Raw genomic sequence first — 18685 nt, 5'->3', positions numbered from 1 at the left:
ACCCAGTAACACACACATTCTTATTTATAGTTGGCTGGAGGGGACTCAGCCTGAAAGGGTGATGGAAAAGAACCAACAAGGCGAAGGTCTATGGCTCTGAAGTACTGCCTCCATCGCCAATTAAGGGGCAGCTGGGAAAATGTTTAAAGTCACACATATATTAGTTACAGCATCTCTTTTTGATGGTTTCCTTGTGTCAGCAGAATTATTTGCTGCTTTTTGTAAACTTAAAAACCTTCAGTGGAAATTTGATATTTTGGTATTTGTTTTTTTCTTTATGGGAGAACACGCGGAGTGGAGAGTCATGAGAGGGGAAAGGACTGTGTAAGGAAGAGACTGGGAGGCCTCTCTAGCAGTTGGGGTCACCTCTCTTCCTAGCGGATGTTTTGAAGCCATGCAATTTTTATTTTTTTGGCTGCACGGTGCAGCGTGAGATCTTCCCCAACCAGGTATCGCACTGCGCCCCCTGCAGGGGACGCACGGAGTGGTAACTACTGGATTACAAGGCAAGTCCCCGAAGGAGTATAGTTTTATCGGTTTAAGAGTTTTCCTCCTCGCTTTCCAGATGGCTAATGAAAATGGCATTTATGTGATGTTACAAACCCAGAATTGCACATTTTAGGTTGAGAATGAGATTCACTTCAGTGTTTTGGACTTGAGAGAAGAGTTATTTGGACTGGGGATTAGAGATTGGGAAACTCGTTGACCTAGATTTAAGTCAGTGTTGGTAGTTAGCCTGGGTTTACTTTTACTCAGCTATTCTTTCACAACTGAGAAAAACAACAGAAATCTTTCCTGCCCATAAAGTGAGCTGTCCTGAGAGTACATCTAAGAGCTGTTGAGAGATTTAAATGGATTCATTATGGGTAAAGTGATTTAGAATAGGGCCTGTACCTGGGAAGCACACGGTAAGTATTGCTCTTATTGTTTTTACTAGTATTACTATGAATCTTTTCTTATAGGGTGGGCTTGACTGCTTGCGCGGTGCACTTTTTTTTTTTTTTGAAATGGCTAATAATACATGTCATTGATGTAATGTAAGATCGAGATGCTATGTGAATTACTTTCTGTATAATACTTCATCCAACGCTGTGAACTTGAGGGCACTAAATTCTATTTGGTGACAAAATTAAATCAATGGTTACTTACAGTCACCACATAATGACACTTAAGGATTTAATAAGATATAAAAAATACTTCTGATTCCCTTAAATAAATGAGGTTTTCAATAAAATCATGTGTTACTGATGCATGACTTGGGATAAGACACATGGAAAGTACAGGTCTGTGGCGATGTGCTGTGCTCAGTCACTCAGTCATGTTAGACTCTTTGCGACCCCATGGACTGTCCTCTGTCCATGGGATTCTCCAGGCAAGAATACTGCAGTGGGTTGCCATGCCCTCCTCTGAGGGGGTACCTAGCACTTTTTGTTAAGGGTGTCTTTTTCTAATAATTAAAAAAAGAATTTTCTGATGAGTAGTGACAGAGGATCTCTCCTTGTCAGACCCCTTTGAGCTCTGTTCCTGATTAGGAAGTCAAATAAAGTCTTTCTTGCCATTTGAAAAAAAAGAATCTTTTACAATATCACGCACTGAGCACAAGTTAAGGGGTTTTGCTCTTGGGTTTGGTGTTCTGTTTCATCTAGCTATAATGTCCTGTCACCTATGTGACCTCTATAGTTCTGAAAGCAGAGTCTTAGAAGGCCATTACTAACACTTTGTACCTCCTTCACCCTCCCTCGAGTTCTGGATGAGCTATTTTGACCCACCCACTGGGAGAGCACTCCTGGCATTGGAAGGTCAGCAGCCCTGAAAAGAAGGCAGGAGATGAGAAGGCCTCATTCCTCCTGCATTAGCTGTGAGTCGGCAAAAGAAACCCCCTGCAGGGCTTCCAGATTTTAAAAGCACCCTGGTGCTTAATGACAATTGTGTGAGTGCAGAGCAAATGCAGGGAGGACTCTGCCCCTCTCCAGCCTTATTCCTCATTCCATTTCTGTGAAAATAGAAACTTAGTCAAATGTGCTGACCAGTGGTAGCCTGAATTTTTACTCCTAGGGCTCAACTGCCTGCCTCACTTTGGCAATGTTGAGTAAGTTCCAGCTTGTGTTTGGCATCTCTCCTAAAGGGCTCTGTCTGGGCACAGATTTGTAACCCTTTCCTAGCAGCACTGACTTCCAGGCAGCGCTAGTGGTTAAGAATCCACCTGCCAATACAGGAGACTCAAGAGACGTGAATTTGATCCCTGGATCCAGAAGATCCCTTGGAGTAGGAAGTAGCAAACTGCTCCAGTATTATTCTTGCCTGGAAAACTCCATGGACAGAGGAGCTGGGCAGGCAACAGTCCATGGGCTGTGAAGAGTCAGACACAGCTGAGCACACTGAGCAGCGCCATGTGCCCTTGTTGCATTTAAGACATCTGGTCGCCCTTTAGTCTCTTGGTCCTGGAAAGAAGATTGGGAACAATCTTATGAGTTCTTAGTCTGTGCTCTGGGAACCTCTCTCCAGATTGTCTGAGGCATAAATGTCTGTGACTTCTAGGCCAAACGAATAGTCATCGGATGTATCACCCATCAGGAGACGTGGCCTGTGGGGCTTTTCCAAAAGGCAGGGCAGGGCATCTCAGGCCATTCTGCTGGATATTCAATTTCAGGCAATTGACCATTCATTCGTTCAGGGGACATAAATACAGGCTGTCGATACAACTTGCATTCTCATAGAAAGAAGTAGAAGGTGTTGTAGATTTGTGAAGAAACTAACATGGTGTGTGTCATATATCACAGTGAAGTTGTATCAGGATTATCCTTCTCATTTCTCACAGTAGGCAGACGGCAGTTTCCAGTGCATTGCTGACTGTCTCAGCAATTGTCGCACTCTGCTCAAAGTAGTTCATTGCATGCTGGGGCTGTTTTTTCTTTTTTTTTCTTTTTCCTTAAGGAAAAATCGTTACAGTCTTCCTGCATAAAACTGGTATAGCCAGGGAATATTTGGTCCATATACTGTCAACTCCACTGAATATAAGTTTCTGGCAACAAAAGAAACTGGACTGGCAAGAAATTTGAGGTAAGTCCATGTGGTTATTTTTTCTTCACCTCACAGTGAATCATAGATCTGATGCCAGAACAGCTTTGGAACTAGGCATTTTTTTTTCCCCATCTGACGCAGGATGGATGATAAATAGATCAACCGTGTTTTACTGCTCTAACAGTGTGGGGGATCATGGGTAAATTTTTCTCAGAGGAAAGCCATGTTCCCCATCTCCCCGAGCTTTGCAGATGGACTCACCAAAGCTCAGAGAGGAAAAGGTGACCTGCTTTTATGACAGGATGCCCATTTGGTTGACCCAATGGAGCAGTTCCTTAATTTCAAACAGGTGATCCTGCCATGGTTCTTACTCAGCTGCATCACTCAGAAAACATCCTAAAATGTGGAACAGTCAAGTTTTCCGTTGCTGTATCCTTTTGACAGGTGGCATATTCATTACATGTCAATATCCTGATGTGGCATTAATTCAAGACTCTGCCATGGACATACTGTCATTAAATCATTCAACAAACATCGTATGAATACCTACGATGCTCCCAAACCTCATGACAGTAGGACTCACTTGTATCATCTTGATGCTTTGTAAACCCTCTTCTGCCTTGGAAGGTATCTATGTAAACATTGCTGGTTTGGCAGTTTCTTCCAGGGCTGGAACCCTGCATGATTCCAAACGTTGCTGCTTTCAAAGTCTGTCTTCCCTATGAAATGACACTAGAGGGCGCTCAATTGCCAGTAACAAATTTGGGCGGGTGGACTCCGCGAAGTATTTCAAGACTTCGGTTTTATTCTTTTCAGTAAAGAACAGTTGGACAACTCCATCCTCCTCCTAATGGGGTGTCAAAGAGAAGACATTCTCTTCTCTTTTGGTGGACTAGATGGACTAGATGTTGGTTTCCATTCCGGCTTTCTTCCTGAAAATCCAGGCTTTTGAACTATCCCTGTTAACAGTGAGTAACTTACTAGTACACACATCCTGGATATTAACGTTTAATTACATCCTCTTGTCGTCCACCACATCCACATCTAATCCTTAGATATCCCAAAAGGAAATTCTTGAAAAGACGGACTCCATCCATTATAAACTCAAAGACTTGACCGACAGACTAATTTGGCTCTCATTTTGCTTTGGGTTAATGTGCTTTTCCTTGTACACAGGCACATCTTGCCTCCCATTTTGGCTGGGGATTATCTGGCTTCATGGAGGAGGAAATGGCAACCCATTCTAGTATTCTTGCCTGGAGGGTCCTATGGACAGAGAAGCCTGGCGGGCTACAGTCCATGGGATCGCAAAGAGTCAGACATGACTGAGCAATAGTATCTGGCTTCATTGGATCTAGTGGACCATGCACTATTTACCTCTGACACCCCCTAACCCCACCATCCCTTATCTTCTGTTCTTGCCCTTCTTTGTACCTCTTAAGCACCACCCAGGACTCAACCTTTCATCCTCTTCCTAAGGAGAAGGGAGAAATATTTCTCAAGTGCTTACATCATCAGTTGGTTTTCCTTATGTCACTTGCACTATGACATGAACGTCTTCCTGGAAACCCTGAAGAGCTGGTATCTGATATCCCCATTTTACAGATGAAGAAACTGAGGTTCAGGATTAAGTCATAGGCCAGAGTTTGTGTACCTTGTAAGTAGTGGAGCCAGGATTTGATCCGACGATTTCTGATTATGCTTCCCTCTGCACCTCCCTCCTTGCTCTTCAGTACCGTCATCAGTGTTTCCGGTCATGTCATTCCTGTCATGTTCCTTGGTTTTACCACATGAAAGTTTACCAAAATTCACAATGTAGGATAACCACTAGCTTAAGAAAAACATTACACAAGTGAAAATGAACCTCAATTCTGATGAAATCTGCCCTCCTATCCCCTCCTTATATGGGTTTCCCAGGTGGCTCAGTGGTAAAGAATTCACCTTCCAACGCAGCAGACTCAAGAGACGTGGGTTTGATCCCTGGGTTGGAAGATTCCCTGGAGTAGGGAATGGCAACCCACTCCAATATTCTTGCCTGGAAAGTTCCATGGATAGAGGAGCCTGGCAGGCTACGATCCATAGGGTTGAAAAGAGTCGGACATGACTGAGCATGTACACTCATGCACCACGCCCCCCCCTTATAACTAAAGATTAAAAAGAAATCAAACTTGGGATAGGTGTAGCTTTAATCATTAAGTAAAAATGCATTCTTGGTTCAGCCTCCTCGTTATGAAATTTCACCTTAGAAAGCATCCCAGAGTGGCTAATATGTGACATTACAACACTTATATTTGACTTTACAGAAAGACCAGAAATCCAAAGGCCTTCAGAATCTCTGTTAATGAGCTCATTTGTTTGGCATAGTTATAGCTTCAATATTTGAAGCTTTCATGGCAAGGAATTTCCCTCTGTGGTACTTGGTGTGTGGTAAGAGGCTAATACGAATATAGAATTCTCAAGCAGAAAGTTGAATTTCCTCTAGTAGACATGCTTTCTACGGTTTAGTACAGTTATAAGGGAGAACTGGCCGTAGAGATTTCTGGGTTAGTGGGCTTCTGGCATTATTATGAGTAGAGATTTAAAAAAAAAAACACTTTGAGATATAAATTCATTTATTGTACAGTTCACCCTTTAAAGTGTACAGTTGAATGAGATTGATTGTATTCACAGATAAGTGCAACCATCACCACTGTCATCTTTAGAACTTTTTCATCACCTGAAGAAGAAATCTGGGGAATTCCCTGGTGGTCCAGTGATTAGGACTCGGTGCTTTCATTGCAGGGGCCCAGGTTCAATGTCTTGTCAGGATTTAAGATCCTGCAAGCCACTCAGTGCTACCAAAAAAAAAAAAGGAAATCCTTTTAGCTGTTCCTCTCCTGTTCCTCACACCTGCCCCATCCAGTCGTTAAATAACCACTAATAAAGTCTTAGTCTATGGGTTTCCCTATTTTGAACTTTCGTATGAATGGAACCATATAGAATGTAGTCTTTTGGGACTGTTCCCTTTCACTTAGCATGATGTTTTCAATATTCATCCATGTTGTTGCATGTATCAGTACTTCATTCATTCTTATGGATGAATCATATTCTATTGTGTGTATATACTATCTTCTGTTTATCTATTCATCTGTTGATGGACGTTTGACTGTTTCTACCCTTTGACTACTAAGAATACTGCTATGAACATTCATGTACAAGTTGTTGTGTAGACATGTTTTTTACTTTTTAAATTTTTTATTTTGTGTTGGGATGTAGCTGATTAACGATGTTGTGATAGTTTCAGGTGAACAGGAAAGGGACTCAGCCGTATATATATACATGTGTCCATTTTCCCTCAAAGTCCCCTCCCATCCAGGCTGCCATATGACACTGAGCAGAGTTCTATGTGCTAAACAGTAGATCCTTGTTTGCTATCCGTTTTAAATATGGCAGTGTGTACATGGACATATGTTTTCACTTCTTGGGGATCTGTACCCAAGAGAGGAATTGCTGGGTCATACGATAATCTATGTTTATTATTTGCAGAACTGCCAGACAGTTTTCCAAAGCAGCTGCACTATTTTACAATCCCACCAGCAATGTATGAGAGTTCTTTTTCTTCATATCCTCCTCAACACTTGTCATTTGAGTATTTGATTCTAGTCATCCTCATGGATGTGAAGTAGAGTTGTTTAATAGGGTGGGATGTATATTACTAGATATAGTTATTTACGCTTTTATGTATCCTTTTAATTATTAACCGTCTGCTTGGTCTAGGGCCAGGCTCCAGAGATTTAAAAGTGCCATACCTTCCATCCACATTTTATGGGGTAGAGAGACAGAAAATGAGACACTTTAAAATATAAATATATTTTCTTTCTCTTTTTTGGCTATGCCACACAGCTTGCGGGATTTCTGTTCCCCAACCAGAAACTGAACCTAGGTTCTAGCACTGAAAGCCCAGAATCCTAACCACTAGGCAACCAGGTAACTCCCCCAATATAGTTTAATGTAGCTATGGGTAAAACTGTGAAAACCAAATGTAGCAAGCGATTAATTTAATCCATTAAATCTACAGATCTATTTAATCTATATAGGTTTACATCCTATACCCTACCAAATGGGTATGAGTAAAATATTTAGCATCAGCTTTATTAAATGCCTTTTTAGAAACATGATTTTTGGAGTCATCATGAGTAAGCCCACTTGTGTTTAGAAAATAGCCCTTTTTTCCAGAATTGTCAGTGGAACTTCCAACTATTACAGTATGGCAGTTATACAAAGTTTTGTCTATTGTGCAAGGATAAAATAAGTTGGTTGGTGAGAACAGAGAACATATGGTGACTTTGGGAATCCAGGTAACCAAAATAAATTTCATTTCTTGTCTGGACCTTAATGATCCCCTTTCATTGGATTTTTGCTTCTCTTCTTTACCAGAACCAATCACTTCCATTTCATCTCCTCTTCCTGCAGTCCTGTCTCATTCATCCTCTATCACTATTTTCTTTCAGGGGGCGGGGGGCCGGGGGGTGGGGGGTGGGGGATGGGGGGTGGTTCTGGACTCTGTGGGAGGAGCTGTCCCCAGGCTGGCTGCCCCTGTTGGCTGAGAGGCATTTAAAATGCACTGAGTCCTCTGTGGACTTCAGGAACGTTTTCTCACCTCCTTTTCTTTTTTTTCCCCTTGAGTAGAGTAAACACGGAGTTGAGGTCCTTTCGCAGCTATGTAGGCCAGAGTTCATCGCCTAGAGCGTCAGAGTAGAAAGCATCTGCGATTCAGCAGGCCTCTTTCCCGGTCTTCGCCAGAGTGCGGGACGTTTTAGGTCCTGTGGCGTCTGTCCACCCCTCCTGCTCGTGGACACCTATTTTTATATGGTGGTGTAAATATCTGCAGAACACCCAGACTTGGTGTGCTCTCCTGTGCTTGGCTCTCCCACTTCTCCTGGATGCATCCTGCCCAGTGACAGAGGAGAAGCCGAGGTCATGTCAGTGGTTATGAGTGAGGGAGACAGGTGCCTCGGGGTGTCTCCACACTTAAAGCCATACCCCGCAGAAAGCCCTCTTTGGGGGGTTCTTGGGGTAGCCATTTTGCAGATGAAAGGCAGTTTCTCTTTACCCAGGAAATGGCTCAGGGGGTGGATTTATGTTTTTATGCGTGGATACAATCTGAAGGGAAGTTGGGTCCTTTGTGTCTTGGTTCAGGCATGGTTCTCGTTCCTCCCCGTGAGGGTAATGGTGGAAGGAAGGTCCCCGCTTCCTGCTCCATTCTGGTCTTCTCTGCAGGAGGACCTTGCCAGGGGCTTTGATTTAGGAGGCAAGAGCTGCCAGAGTTTCAGATATGGCATCCATGTGGATGAGTCAAGGGAGGACTTGGAAAATTTTGGTCTTGGCAGGTAGAGAGAGGAGTTAGCTCTCTTAAAAAAAAATGGACTGCGTGAGAGCTCTACAACCAGTGTCTCTATCAGGAAAAACCGAGACCCACGTGTGATTGTCTGGCCTTAGTGAGCCAGTCCTCAGAGTAGACTGTGATTACGCCCTGTGATTTGAGTGGAGGAAGATCCTGTGTAAAAATATCCCATTTGCTGCCTTTCGTGGTTACACCTGAGATTCTAATCAAGTCACTGCTTTTGTGTGTGTGTGTGTGTGTGTGTACTATGTATTTCATGAAGTCTTGATTCCTTTCTTGTGAAGGTTTTGGGGTGTCCTAGAATCCCCTGCTCCCCTGGTGGCTCAGAGGTTAAAGCGTCTGCCTGCAATGTGGGAGACCTGGCTTCGATCCCTGGGTCGGGAAGATCCCCTGGAGAAGGAAATGGCAACCCACTCCAGTAGTCTTGCCTGGAGAATCCCATGGATGGAGGAGCCTGGTGGGCTACAGTCCATGGCGTTGCAAAGAGTCGGACATGACTGAGCGACTTCACTCACTCACTCACTCAGAATCCCCTGCAACTACCCAGGAGGGAGACTTCTTTAAGCCGATTTGGAGCATGGCCTGAGGGAAAGGGTGGGGATTAGCAGGAAGGGATTTGGAAGAGGCCCTTAAGGTGCTTCCCTGGTGGTTCAGAAGGTAAAGAAGAACCTGCCTGTCAATGCAGGAGATGCGGGTTCCATTCCTGGGTTGGGAACATCCCCTGGAGGAGGGCATGGCAGCCCACTCCTGTATTCTTGCCTGGAGAATCCCGTGGACAGAGGAGCCTGGAGGGCTACAGTCCATGGGGTTGCAAAGAGTCGGACATGACTTAGCGATGGAACAACAACAACAGCTTGATGGAGGGTAGAGTCCATTGAGGAAAGAAAAGCCAGAGGAAGAGGGTATAAGAGTATCCCAGCCTAGGTCGCCATTCCCCCAAGGAATTCATACGAGCATTATGGGGGAGATTGGAAAATGAGGGGTTACGATTTTTATGAAGACAAGCCCCTGTCCCACAGACTTCACTGGTCTCCAGTCTTTAGGACTGGGCCTTCACTTCATGTTTCTCTAGTCAAGGGGAGCTGGCTGTTGGCATTTCTGGGAGCCACAAACCTGGCATTATCCTGGGCCCTTCTCATCTCCCTCTAGCCCACAGCAAGCATGCGACCACGTCCTGAGGGTTCTACTTCCTTAGAAATCACGCATCCTGTCCTTTATCTTCATTCCAGTGCAAACGCCTTCTAGCAGGTTCCTAGCCCGCCGGCTCAGTCTCTTTCCAATCTGCGGTTGCATCGCTGCTGAAATGAGCTTTCTAAAAAGGCACCGGCTTCATTTTCACCCCAGCTTAAAATCTTTTAGTGTTGTCCGACTGCCTTCCAGACAAATCTTAGCCCTGGCAACATCCGCATTCTCACCTCTCTAGCTTTTCCTGTCTCACTTGTCCCCCTGCAACTACCTTCCTGTGACGGGATCCCCTGAAATCATGATGCCCTCTCGCACCTCAGAAGCTTTTATGTGAGCTACCACTTCTGCAAGGACATTTCTCCTCCCACAGGTCATTTGAGTCTCAGCTCAGGGATCATCTTTTCTAAGAGGACAGCCCTGACCTTCCTGTCTGGTTGATGCCTCATCCAGCCCCACAGTATCCCCTGTTCTTCCACCTCATACATCTTCACTGCCTTCTCCCCTCTTCCCATATCTTTCAAATATGAGTCCTTTGAAGGTGGGGACTCTCTCAGGTCTAACTGCAGCCTGAGGCCCAGCAGAAAGGAGCATAGTGAAATAGAGGAGGGAATCTACAAATATTTGATGAATGCATTAGCTGTTTTTAGTCCACGTTTTGCATCTGGAAAGCCTTTTACTCCTTGACTATGTCTGAAATCTACCTAATCAGTATCCAAACTTTCTCTATGAAGCCTTTCCCTCCAGCAATGTTAGAGGTACTTTGCTCCCTCCAAAGAGGTTCTTTGGCATGTACCACTTCTCCCTTGTTTTATACTAATTTCTGAAAATCTTGATACCATGAAGTCTCAAAAATCCAAAGGAGTGAATGCATTCAGTAAACACTCAATGATAGGTTTATGGGCTCCATGCCAGGAAAAGGCGAGACTGGCTGGGCAGGCCACTTTTCCCTTTTAAGTCACATCAAGTAATTACACTACTTGCTTATAGGGTTGGGCCTACTATTTTTATTCTCTCTCCAGATGGATGGGAATTGCTTTTTGAGGGTTGTTTCCATGTCTGGTTTATTTTTATTTCACCACCTGTGCCTAGCACAAAGCCTCCCTCATAGAAAGCCTCTGATAGATGAGTGAATGAATGAACTGAGTGAGTGGAAGCAGTGTGCATTGGTTTCAATTCAGCTTGTCCTGAAATAGGAGGTTTCAGAGGTTTGGCCCTAGGAGCATCTCCCATATCCAGACTTTGATTTTTTTTTTTTCTATGCTTTGAGATTTTGTGAATGGATTAAGAATCCTACCACCACCTACATCCCCAAGAAGAGAGAAAACCAGATTACTGTTTTTTTTTTTTTTTTAAAGTCTTTTGCTGTGCCACGTGGCATGTGAGATCTTTCTTAATTTCCCAGGGATCGAACCTGCAACCTGTACTCTCTGCATTGGCAGCACGGAGTCCTAACCACTGGACCACCAGGGAAGTCATCAGATTACAGTTTTGGGGCCCGCACCTCTTCAGCTCAGTGCCTGTAATACACCAGAGCTGGTTCTGGATCTCAGGGGAACCAGCATGGCCAACCAGCTGCCGAGGCCATGACTGATTGTTCTGGGGATGAAAGGAGGGATTGAGGGTGAGCTTGTTCTTGTTTTTTAAACACCCACAGGACTTCAGACTCCTTCAGCTCACAGAGCCTTCTGGGAACTGCCTTCATTTTGGATGGTTTTTGTGGTGAGCATCCTCTTTCATTGACCTCTCTGGCTATTTGTGAGGCCTGTATCTCCTTCTCTTACTTCTCTCTCTTACAGAAGTCAGGTGGAAAGGCTGACACTTGCTACAGAAATGCCATTCTTCCCCTGTTTCTGGATGAGCATCTCCTCACAGCTTTGATTCACTGTCTGCTGAGAGAGTCTTCAAACTTTTTAAGAGAAAACAGATTCCAGTGTCCCTGGTGGTTCAGGTACTTTGAGTCCTTGGTTGCACCCCAAATGGTACTTGGGATGAGTGGCGTGGAACACATGCTTAAGCTGGACCAGGGAGATTTGCTAGCTGATGTCAAAGCTGAATCTGAGAGGACTACATGGGATGGATTAACATGACCAAGAAAGGCCTCAGCCTTCTTTCCCTGGTCACATACACTGTCTAGAGCAATGCTGTACCACAGAAACACAACATGAGTATTTTAAAATTTCTTAGTAGCTACATTAAAACAATTAAAAGGAAAGAGGTAAAATTAATCTTAATAACATTTTAAATTTAACCCAGTAAATTCAAAATATTTTCATTTCAACATGTAATCAATATGAAAATTATCAACGAGATATCTCACATTGTTTTTTGGTCCTAAGTCTATGACATCTGGTGTGTATACACACTTATAACACATCTGGATCCAGTCTAGCCACATTTCAAATGCTTAGGAGCCACGTGTGACTCATGGCTCCCATATTAGACGGCACAGCTTTAGACTCGGGGTGGGGGGGGGTTGGTGGGTAAGTGGTTACTTTGGGCCTACTCTGTCCTTCAAATGAAGTCACCTAACCAACTAAATCATGCTGAAAGCTTTGGGGAGTGGTGGAGTATATTCAAATATATGACTATCTATAGAGCCTTAGACATGGGATTTTAAAAGTATCTTGATATTACAGTCAGGAAGAGGGCATTTAGGGGATTTAAGTAATTATATGACCCTTAACTCAATTAGTCCTATTTACTATTTCATTCTCATCAAAGTTGTTCTTTGCTTATTTTTCTTGAATTAATGAGTTAAAAAAAACTAAACTTGATGGACACTCACTTTCTGATATGTCTTTTTATTTGGTTCCCCTTCATTCCTTATGCCATCAGGAAAGAATTAAATATCTACATAAAAAATAATAATCAGCCTTAATCGAGAGCTTGCTATGTGCCAGACACATAACATGCATTACTTCATTCAAGTAGGTTCTATTATTACTGCCATTTATCAGATGAGGAGACTGAGACATTCAAGTTCCTAAATAAATTTGCTCAAGATGACCCAGCTTGCAAATGGTGACCTCAAGCAGGTAAATTCTAGGGCCCAAGTTTCTAAATCATATACAGCACTTCCTTGCAAAATTAAAGTAAAATTTAACATTCTTCCCAAATTTTTAGGGTTATGGTCTTGTTTAAACCTGTCTGCTCTAAGTTCTTTTGCTTTTGAGCATTCTGGCAAAAAATATGTGTTTTTTTTGTGGGGTGAGAGCAGTACATTTTAAGTCCTATTTGAACAATTTAGCCTCATTGCAGGTGGGTCAGACTATCTGCAAATTGACAGAACTTGCCTTATTGTAGAAAAAAATCTTGATCTATGACATAAAAACCAAAGCTAAATTAATAATAACTCTTATATGTCTTATAATTGATAAAAGGTGAATTCACAACAATTCTGCTTACTTAAAAGTCATATCTATGTTGACAGAGTTAAAATGGCATTCCATTAAATTATAAAAGGCAAGGCTATGCTACTTAAGAAACTAAAATCCTGTTCTTAATTCATATTTTTTAATTCAATTATTATAAAATATAACATAAATGCTTAAATTCTGGGTTAGTTCCTCACAGTGGAGACAGATCTAGTCTGCCATTTTCAGATGTACTGGATATTTAGGAATTATGCTTGTTTCTGCATCTTGGTCTTAACTCAATAAATGACTATGCATGCTTAGAGTATGTAATATATATTTTCCCTCTCCTATTGTAAGCCTTGTTCAGGGCAGGCACTACCTTTTCTGATTATTTATCAAGTGCATATATTAAAACATGCTTTGCTTTCCAATCTGAATTGCTATGCTTTTTTAAAAAAATTTTAATCAGAGGATAATTGCTTTACAATGTGCTGGTTTCTGCTGTACAACAACATGAATCAGCTATAAGTATATTTATATCCCCTCCTTCTTAAGCCTCCCTCCCACCCCCTACAGCCCACCCCTCTAGATCATCCTAGAGCACTGAACTGAGTTCCCTGTGCTGTGCTTTTGATATCTCAAGGAGGCTTTGGGAGTTCTGACTGATAGTTCAAACTCATACTTCTTGGGCTTTTTAATGTTGTCAAGGCCCATCACAGGCAAAGTATTAGCTTTTGAACCAATCCCTTGACAAATTAATAAAGGACCAGACTTTTCAAATTTTAATTTTAGAAAAGGGGAATAACTTTTCAAATTGTAAGATGCTGTGCAAGAAGTTACACAGGGAGGTTGGGATTAGCAGATGTATGATGCAGATGTAAACTATTATACACAGAATGGATAAACAACAAGGTCCTACTGTATAGCATAGACAACTATATTCAATATCCTATGATAAACCATAATGGAAAAGGATATTAAAAAAAATGCGAATGTATAACTGAACCACTTTGCCGTGCAGCAGCAATGAACACAACACTGTAAATCAACTGTACTTCAAAAAAAAAAGTTACACAGCAATCTATAGAACTTGACTCTGCTATTAACTTGGCAGAAAGAAGGGGTTAAAAATGTCAAGCCTTACAAACATATTGATTCAGTCCTCTTCTGTTTATCTGTAACTTTAATAGTGTGTGGAATTGAACTCTGAAAATTCTGGAACATAAAACAATTTTTATTTATTGTATCCATTGCTTTGAGAGCAGCTTTGAGAAAGGAAGTGAGAGGGCACAGTTTTGAAAAACTGGCAATTTGGCATCTCCTCTCCCCTTTTTTCACCCCTCCCCCACTATTTTAGCTATTTGACCCGATTAAACAACTTTGGGACGGGAGCCAGATTTCTGTATGCTAACGAGGCCGTTATTCATGCTTTAGTGCGATTTCATCCCCCCAGAGCTTCCAGGCTGCCCAGTGGAAGCTTGGCTTCGCAGAAGTCTTCTGATTTTGTCAGGGGTTCACCAGTGAGTAGTTCGCACTGGCTTGAAGCAGACAGAGACTCTCTGAACGCCTCGGGTCACATCGGATTATTCATTAGCAAAGTCTTTTCACCTTCTATCTAATCAGCTTAAGGTGACTCCAGAATCGGGTGTGCTACTCCCCGAAAGAGACCCTGGCAACATCCAGCCTAGGTTCCACAACTTTTGGCTGGTTACTCGCTTTCCTGGGAGCACAAAGTTTGCAAAGTTCCTTTAAATCTCCTCTTCCCTAAGCCTAAAGGTCAAGGTGCCAGGGCCCAGTTAGCTCCCAAGTCAGCTGGAATCTGACCATTTCAGAAGTTTCTGGTGTGTGTGAGAAGAGAAGAGGGGGTAGTCGGGATCCGTCAGAGTGACCACCTCGCATTACGTAACGAAAGCCCAGGGAGCGAGCTTGACATCAAGACATTCCAGGGGGAGGGGAGCTGCTGTCCTGGAGTCTCCAGGAACGGCGGCGGCATTTCAAGAAGCCAAGAAGGGAAGGTGCCCGAGATAAAGACAACACTTAGGGAAGGAGAATATAAAACAGCTGCAAGACTCAGAGGATTAGCAAACGACAGGACACGTGTTAGACGAAACGGCAGCCTTTCAACTTTTGCATGGGAACAAGGGGATTTGCCGTTTGGGGGATTTAGGAACGTAACAGCAAAGCCAAAAGCTAATGAATGGAGTTCAGCGGTTTGTTGGCAATACTTAAATGTTTCTATCCAGTACTTAAATATTTTCGTCCAGGAGCGCACCTCTCTGCAGTTATTTAGAAAGTAGGGATTCAAGTCAAACTAAGATACTTCTCCGTGCGTCTCCACTTTCCCCAATCCGAAAAGGAGCTGCTCGCGCGGTACTGCCCCTTTAAGACCTGCTTGCTCTCGGGCTCTACAAAAGGGAGTGACCTCTGGGCTTTGACAGCTCCCCTAATAACTACCACCGTGCAGGCTCCACCCACCTGGCGACCAGCCGCGCCGATTGGCCGGCGGGCCGGTATCCCGTACTCTGATTGGCTCTCCGCTTCCCCTGAGCGAACCTTTAGAACTCTGAGACAGACAATATTCTGTTACATTGTAGCAAAATGGCGACTGTCATTCACAACCCCCTGAAAGCGTAAGTAAGACTAAAAAATGTACATATTCCGCGTGGTTTCAATATGAAAAAAAAGGCGCCTTCTGCGTGCGGAGCGCTGCCAATGCACAGCGCTTACAGGCACCTACAGCCGTGGCGGGGCTTCTCTCTTTTCTTTCAGCTCTTACTTCTTCATCTTTTTTTTTTTTTTTCTAAACCCCAGCGCGCAGAAATGTCAGGAGATGCAATTAACAAGGAGAAAATTGTTACATTTGTGTTCTTTTAAATTGGCGGACCGAGAAGAGAGGGGTTGTCGGTAGGGGAGCCAGGCGCTCGCGAGCTCTACAGCTAGGGGATCGTGGGCAGCTCGGGGACAGCACGGTCCCCTGAGTCTCCCCGGCTTCGCGGGGCGGGGAGCGCGGCGCGGCGCGGGGGTGGCGGGGCCGGCCCTGCTGGGGGCTAGCGCTGGACTCTGGGGCCGCCTTGGGCGCACTTGGCTGAGCCCCGCGCCTCCGGAGCCCGCGGCCCCCCGCCCGGCTGCTAGGTCCTCCGGGGCGACCGGACCGCGGCAGCTCTGGAGTTTGCAGGGCGCTCTCTGCCTTCCGATCGCTTGCGGGGAGTTTGTGCAAACCTTCCGGAGTTGGGAGCACCGCAGGGGAGGAGCAGCGGGTCCCGGGAGCCCTGGGGCCCAGGTGGTTGCCCGGGGCTTTCCTGCCGGGGCAGCCCCCGGGAACGTGACGGCGCTTCGGGCGGTCGCCGGTGTGTCTACGGGTGTGTTTGTCCGGGAATGGGCTGTAGTAAATGAACGACTCGGGTTAACTTGGGGTTGATTTGGAGACAGGGAAGAGCTGCAGGTCTCATAAATGGTGTTATCGGCTCCTGCGGGTAAATAGCCAAGGCGAGCGAGAGGCAGCTTACTGGGGAGCTCGCCGCCCGAGCCGGCAGCGTCTGCTCACGGCCAGAGCGAGGGGCAGGTGCCTCTGGCCGCCGCCGGGAGACTTTGAGCGGACGCCCAGATCCGGGACGGAGGGGGGCGGGCTGGGCGAGGACACGCAGGGGCCAGCCCCGGGTCCCACAGCCAATTCCTGCCCGCCTTCCTCCCCCACTCCTTTTTATCCTGGCTTCCTTCCTTCCTTCCTTCCAGTCGGTGGAACTGTTAAGCCGCCAAGTCCGCTCGCGATCGCGGAGCCGGGGGTGGTTTGGAAAACTAGCATCGCTCTAACAGGGGTGCTACTGGCAGTGATGTTGGCAGAGGGGCGCTCCCTCGGATCGCGGCGCGACGTGGGTGGGTGGCTGGGTGGGGGGTTTGTGCGCCTGGGATTAGGACTTCGCAGCTGGGCTGGAAGCCGCGGGCGAGAGGAGAGAGGGAGGTGCGGGTGTGTGTGTCGGGGGCGGGGGGGGGGGGCGTTTCGTGCCGGATTCTCTACGGTGCGTGGCTGATGCCCACTCTGGTTCTTTCAACTCAGCGCCTCCGCGTCCGCACCCGCGGCTCCCCTAGGAGTTGAAAGCCAGGTTCGCACGCGGGGTGGGAGGAGGGCAGCGGGGGTGGGGGGTGGGGGTGGGTCTTAACGCCAAGGAAAGCGCCGAGAAAATGGGAAGTGTTTGCACCAGCTATCTCCTATCGGTAATAGGGGAAAAGGGTAGGAATGTCCCAGATTTTGGAGTTTTACATATATATATACACACACACACACGCACACACACGCACACACACACGAACGCTGCTAAGAGGACGTTGGAAGCTGGGGCTGATTAGAGAGCAGCTCCCGGCTTCAGTTCTCGCTCGGAAGCTCCGACACACTGCACTTGAACGCCACAGTGTTTCACCCAAGAAAGCAAATGTTTTATGGCAGAATAAATGGGCGTAACTTCGCGGCATCCCCTCTCTTCGTCGCTCTCGCTAGCCACATCGCTGATGCTGTGAGTTTTTAACCGAGCCCACAGCTGATGTGCAGTTTTCACATTTCCAGCCGAAAACGCATAGCGGGGCTGATGCCTCCTGGTAAACTCAAGTTAGAGAAATCTATTTCGCCTGTGCGCCAGGTTTGTTTCCTGTTGGGAAAGCGGTACCCTCGTTACCGTGGAACCCGCTTACGCGCGGGCGGGCGCAATATCTCTGTACTCATTCTTGCCCGCTCCAGTTTTTTGTTTCTGTTTATTTTGGACCGCTGAAGGATGCGTTTTGCTGGGAGGGTGTATATGTGGGGTGGGGTTAGAAGTGCGGAAAGGGACAGAGTCGCGGGCTGGCTATTGGAATTAGTTCTGAATTATTACACTTGTACTTTGTAAATTAGAAACAGTTGCAATGTGATGTATTTGTAATTCCGTGTCGACACACACACACACACACACACACACACACACTAGCATACACACGACACTCCAGTCGGCTTTTTCTAGGTGGCAGTTGAATGGTCATTTATAATTAGCCGCTCATTTTTTGCATCCAGATTCCTTTCCCTGGGGATAAGTGGGTGTAAACAATACCACCAACCAGCCGAGCCTCCTGCGCCCTAGACAGTTTTAAAACTCCTAACACAGGAGCATGCACGACGTTACGGGGAGACCTACATCATCTGCCTTTATTTTGAAAAACAACTTGTTTAATAGAACATCTTATATGTTTCATTTGTTTTTAGAAGTTGCTGATCAGGAAACAATACACACGTGAATAAATTATGCATGGGATAAATTAGAACAAAGCGCAGAGGCACATCAAGCGGAAGGGATGGATGGTGGTGCTGGGAGGAGGGGAGCAGGGAGAAAGGTTTGGAGAGCTACGGTTTTATCCTCCTGTGTCCCTCCTGACAATGAAACGGAGCTGAACAGCATTAGCATTTTCTGTCTGCGTTCAGAGTCTTTTTCTTCCTTCCCTTGAAAAAAAAAAGCCAACACCAAGGACGCCCCCTATAGAAACTGGTCACACAAAGGTTTCCTCTAGGACTGGGGGATAAAGTGGCAGTAGGTAATGTTCTGGAAGAAACGAGCAACACCTCTTTAGGGCTCTGCCTAAGCTGCGTAGGGACCATTTTTCATTATACCAGCTTTTTCCACGTGAAACATTCAGTAATTCAATAGCTTGAATAATATTGGACGGCACAGTTTGAATCTCATTGCTTTGGGGTCTTCTGTTGGGCCCCAAGCTCCTGGAG

General features: G+C 45.2%; 1 protein-coding gene across 4 annotated transcripts in view; it reads left to right on the top strand.

The window, feature by feature from the left end:
* The first annotated feature begins 14915 nt into the window (after positions 1–14915).
* Positions 14916–18685, top strand: part of DPF3 (double PHD fingers 3) — a 277364-nt gene continuing 273594 nt past the window's right edge. For all 4 annotated transcript variants that reach the window (XR_011258342.1, XR_011258341.1, XM_069596945.1 and 1 more), the window contains exon 1: positions 14916–15575. Coding sequence is in view for 2 of the 4 variants with exons in the window: in XM_069596945.1 (XP_069453046.1) it covers positions 15544–15575 (32 nt within the window). In the remaining 2 variants the exon portion in view is untranslated. The remainder of the gene's footprint in view (positions 15576–18685) is intronic.

This window comes from Ovis canadensis, chromosome 7 (genome assembly GCF_042477335.2).
Source record: "Ovis canadensis isolate MfBH-ARS-UI-01 breed Bighorn chromosome 7, ARS-UI_OviCan_v2, whole genome shotgun sequence".
NCBI classification, from domain to species: Eukaryota; Metazoa; Chordata; class Mammalia; order Artiodactyla; family Bovidae; genus Ovis; species Ovis canadensis.
Note: the sequence above shows the minus strand (reverse complement) of the source record. Positions and strands in the feature narration are given on the sequence as shown.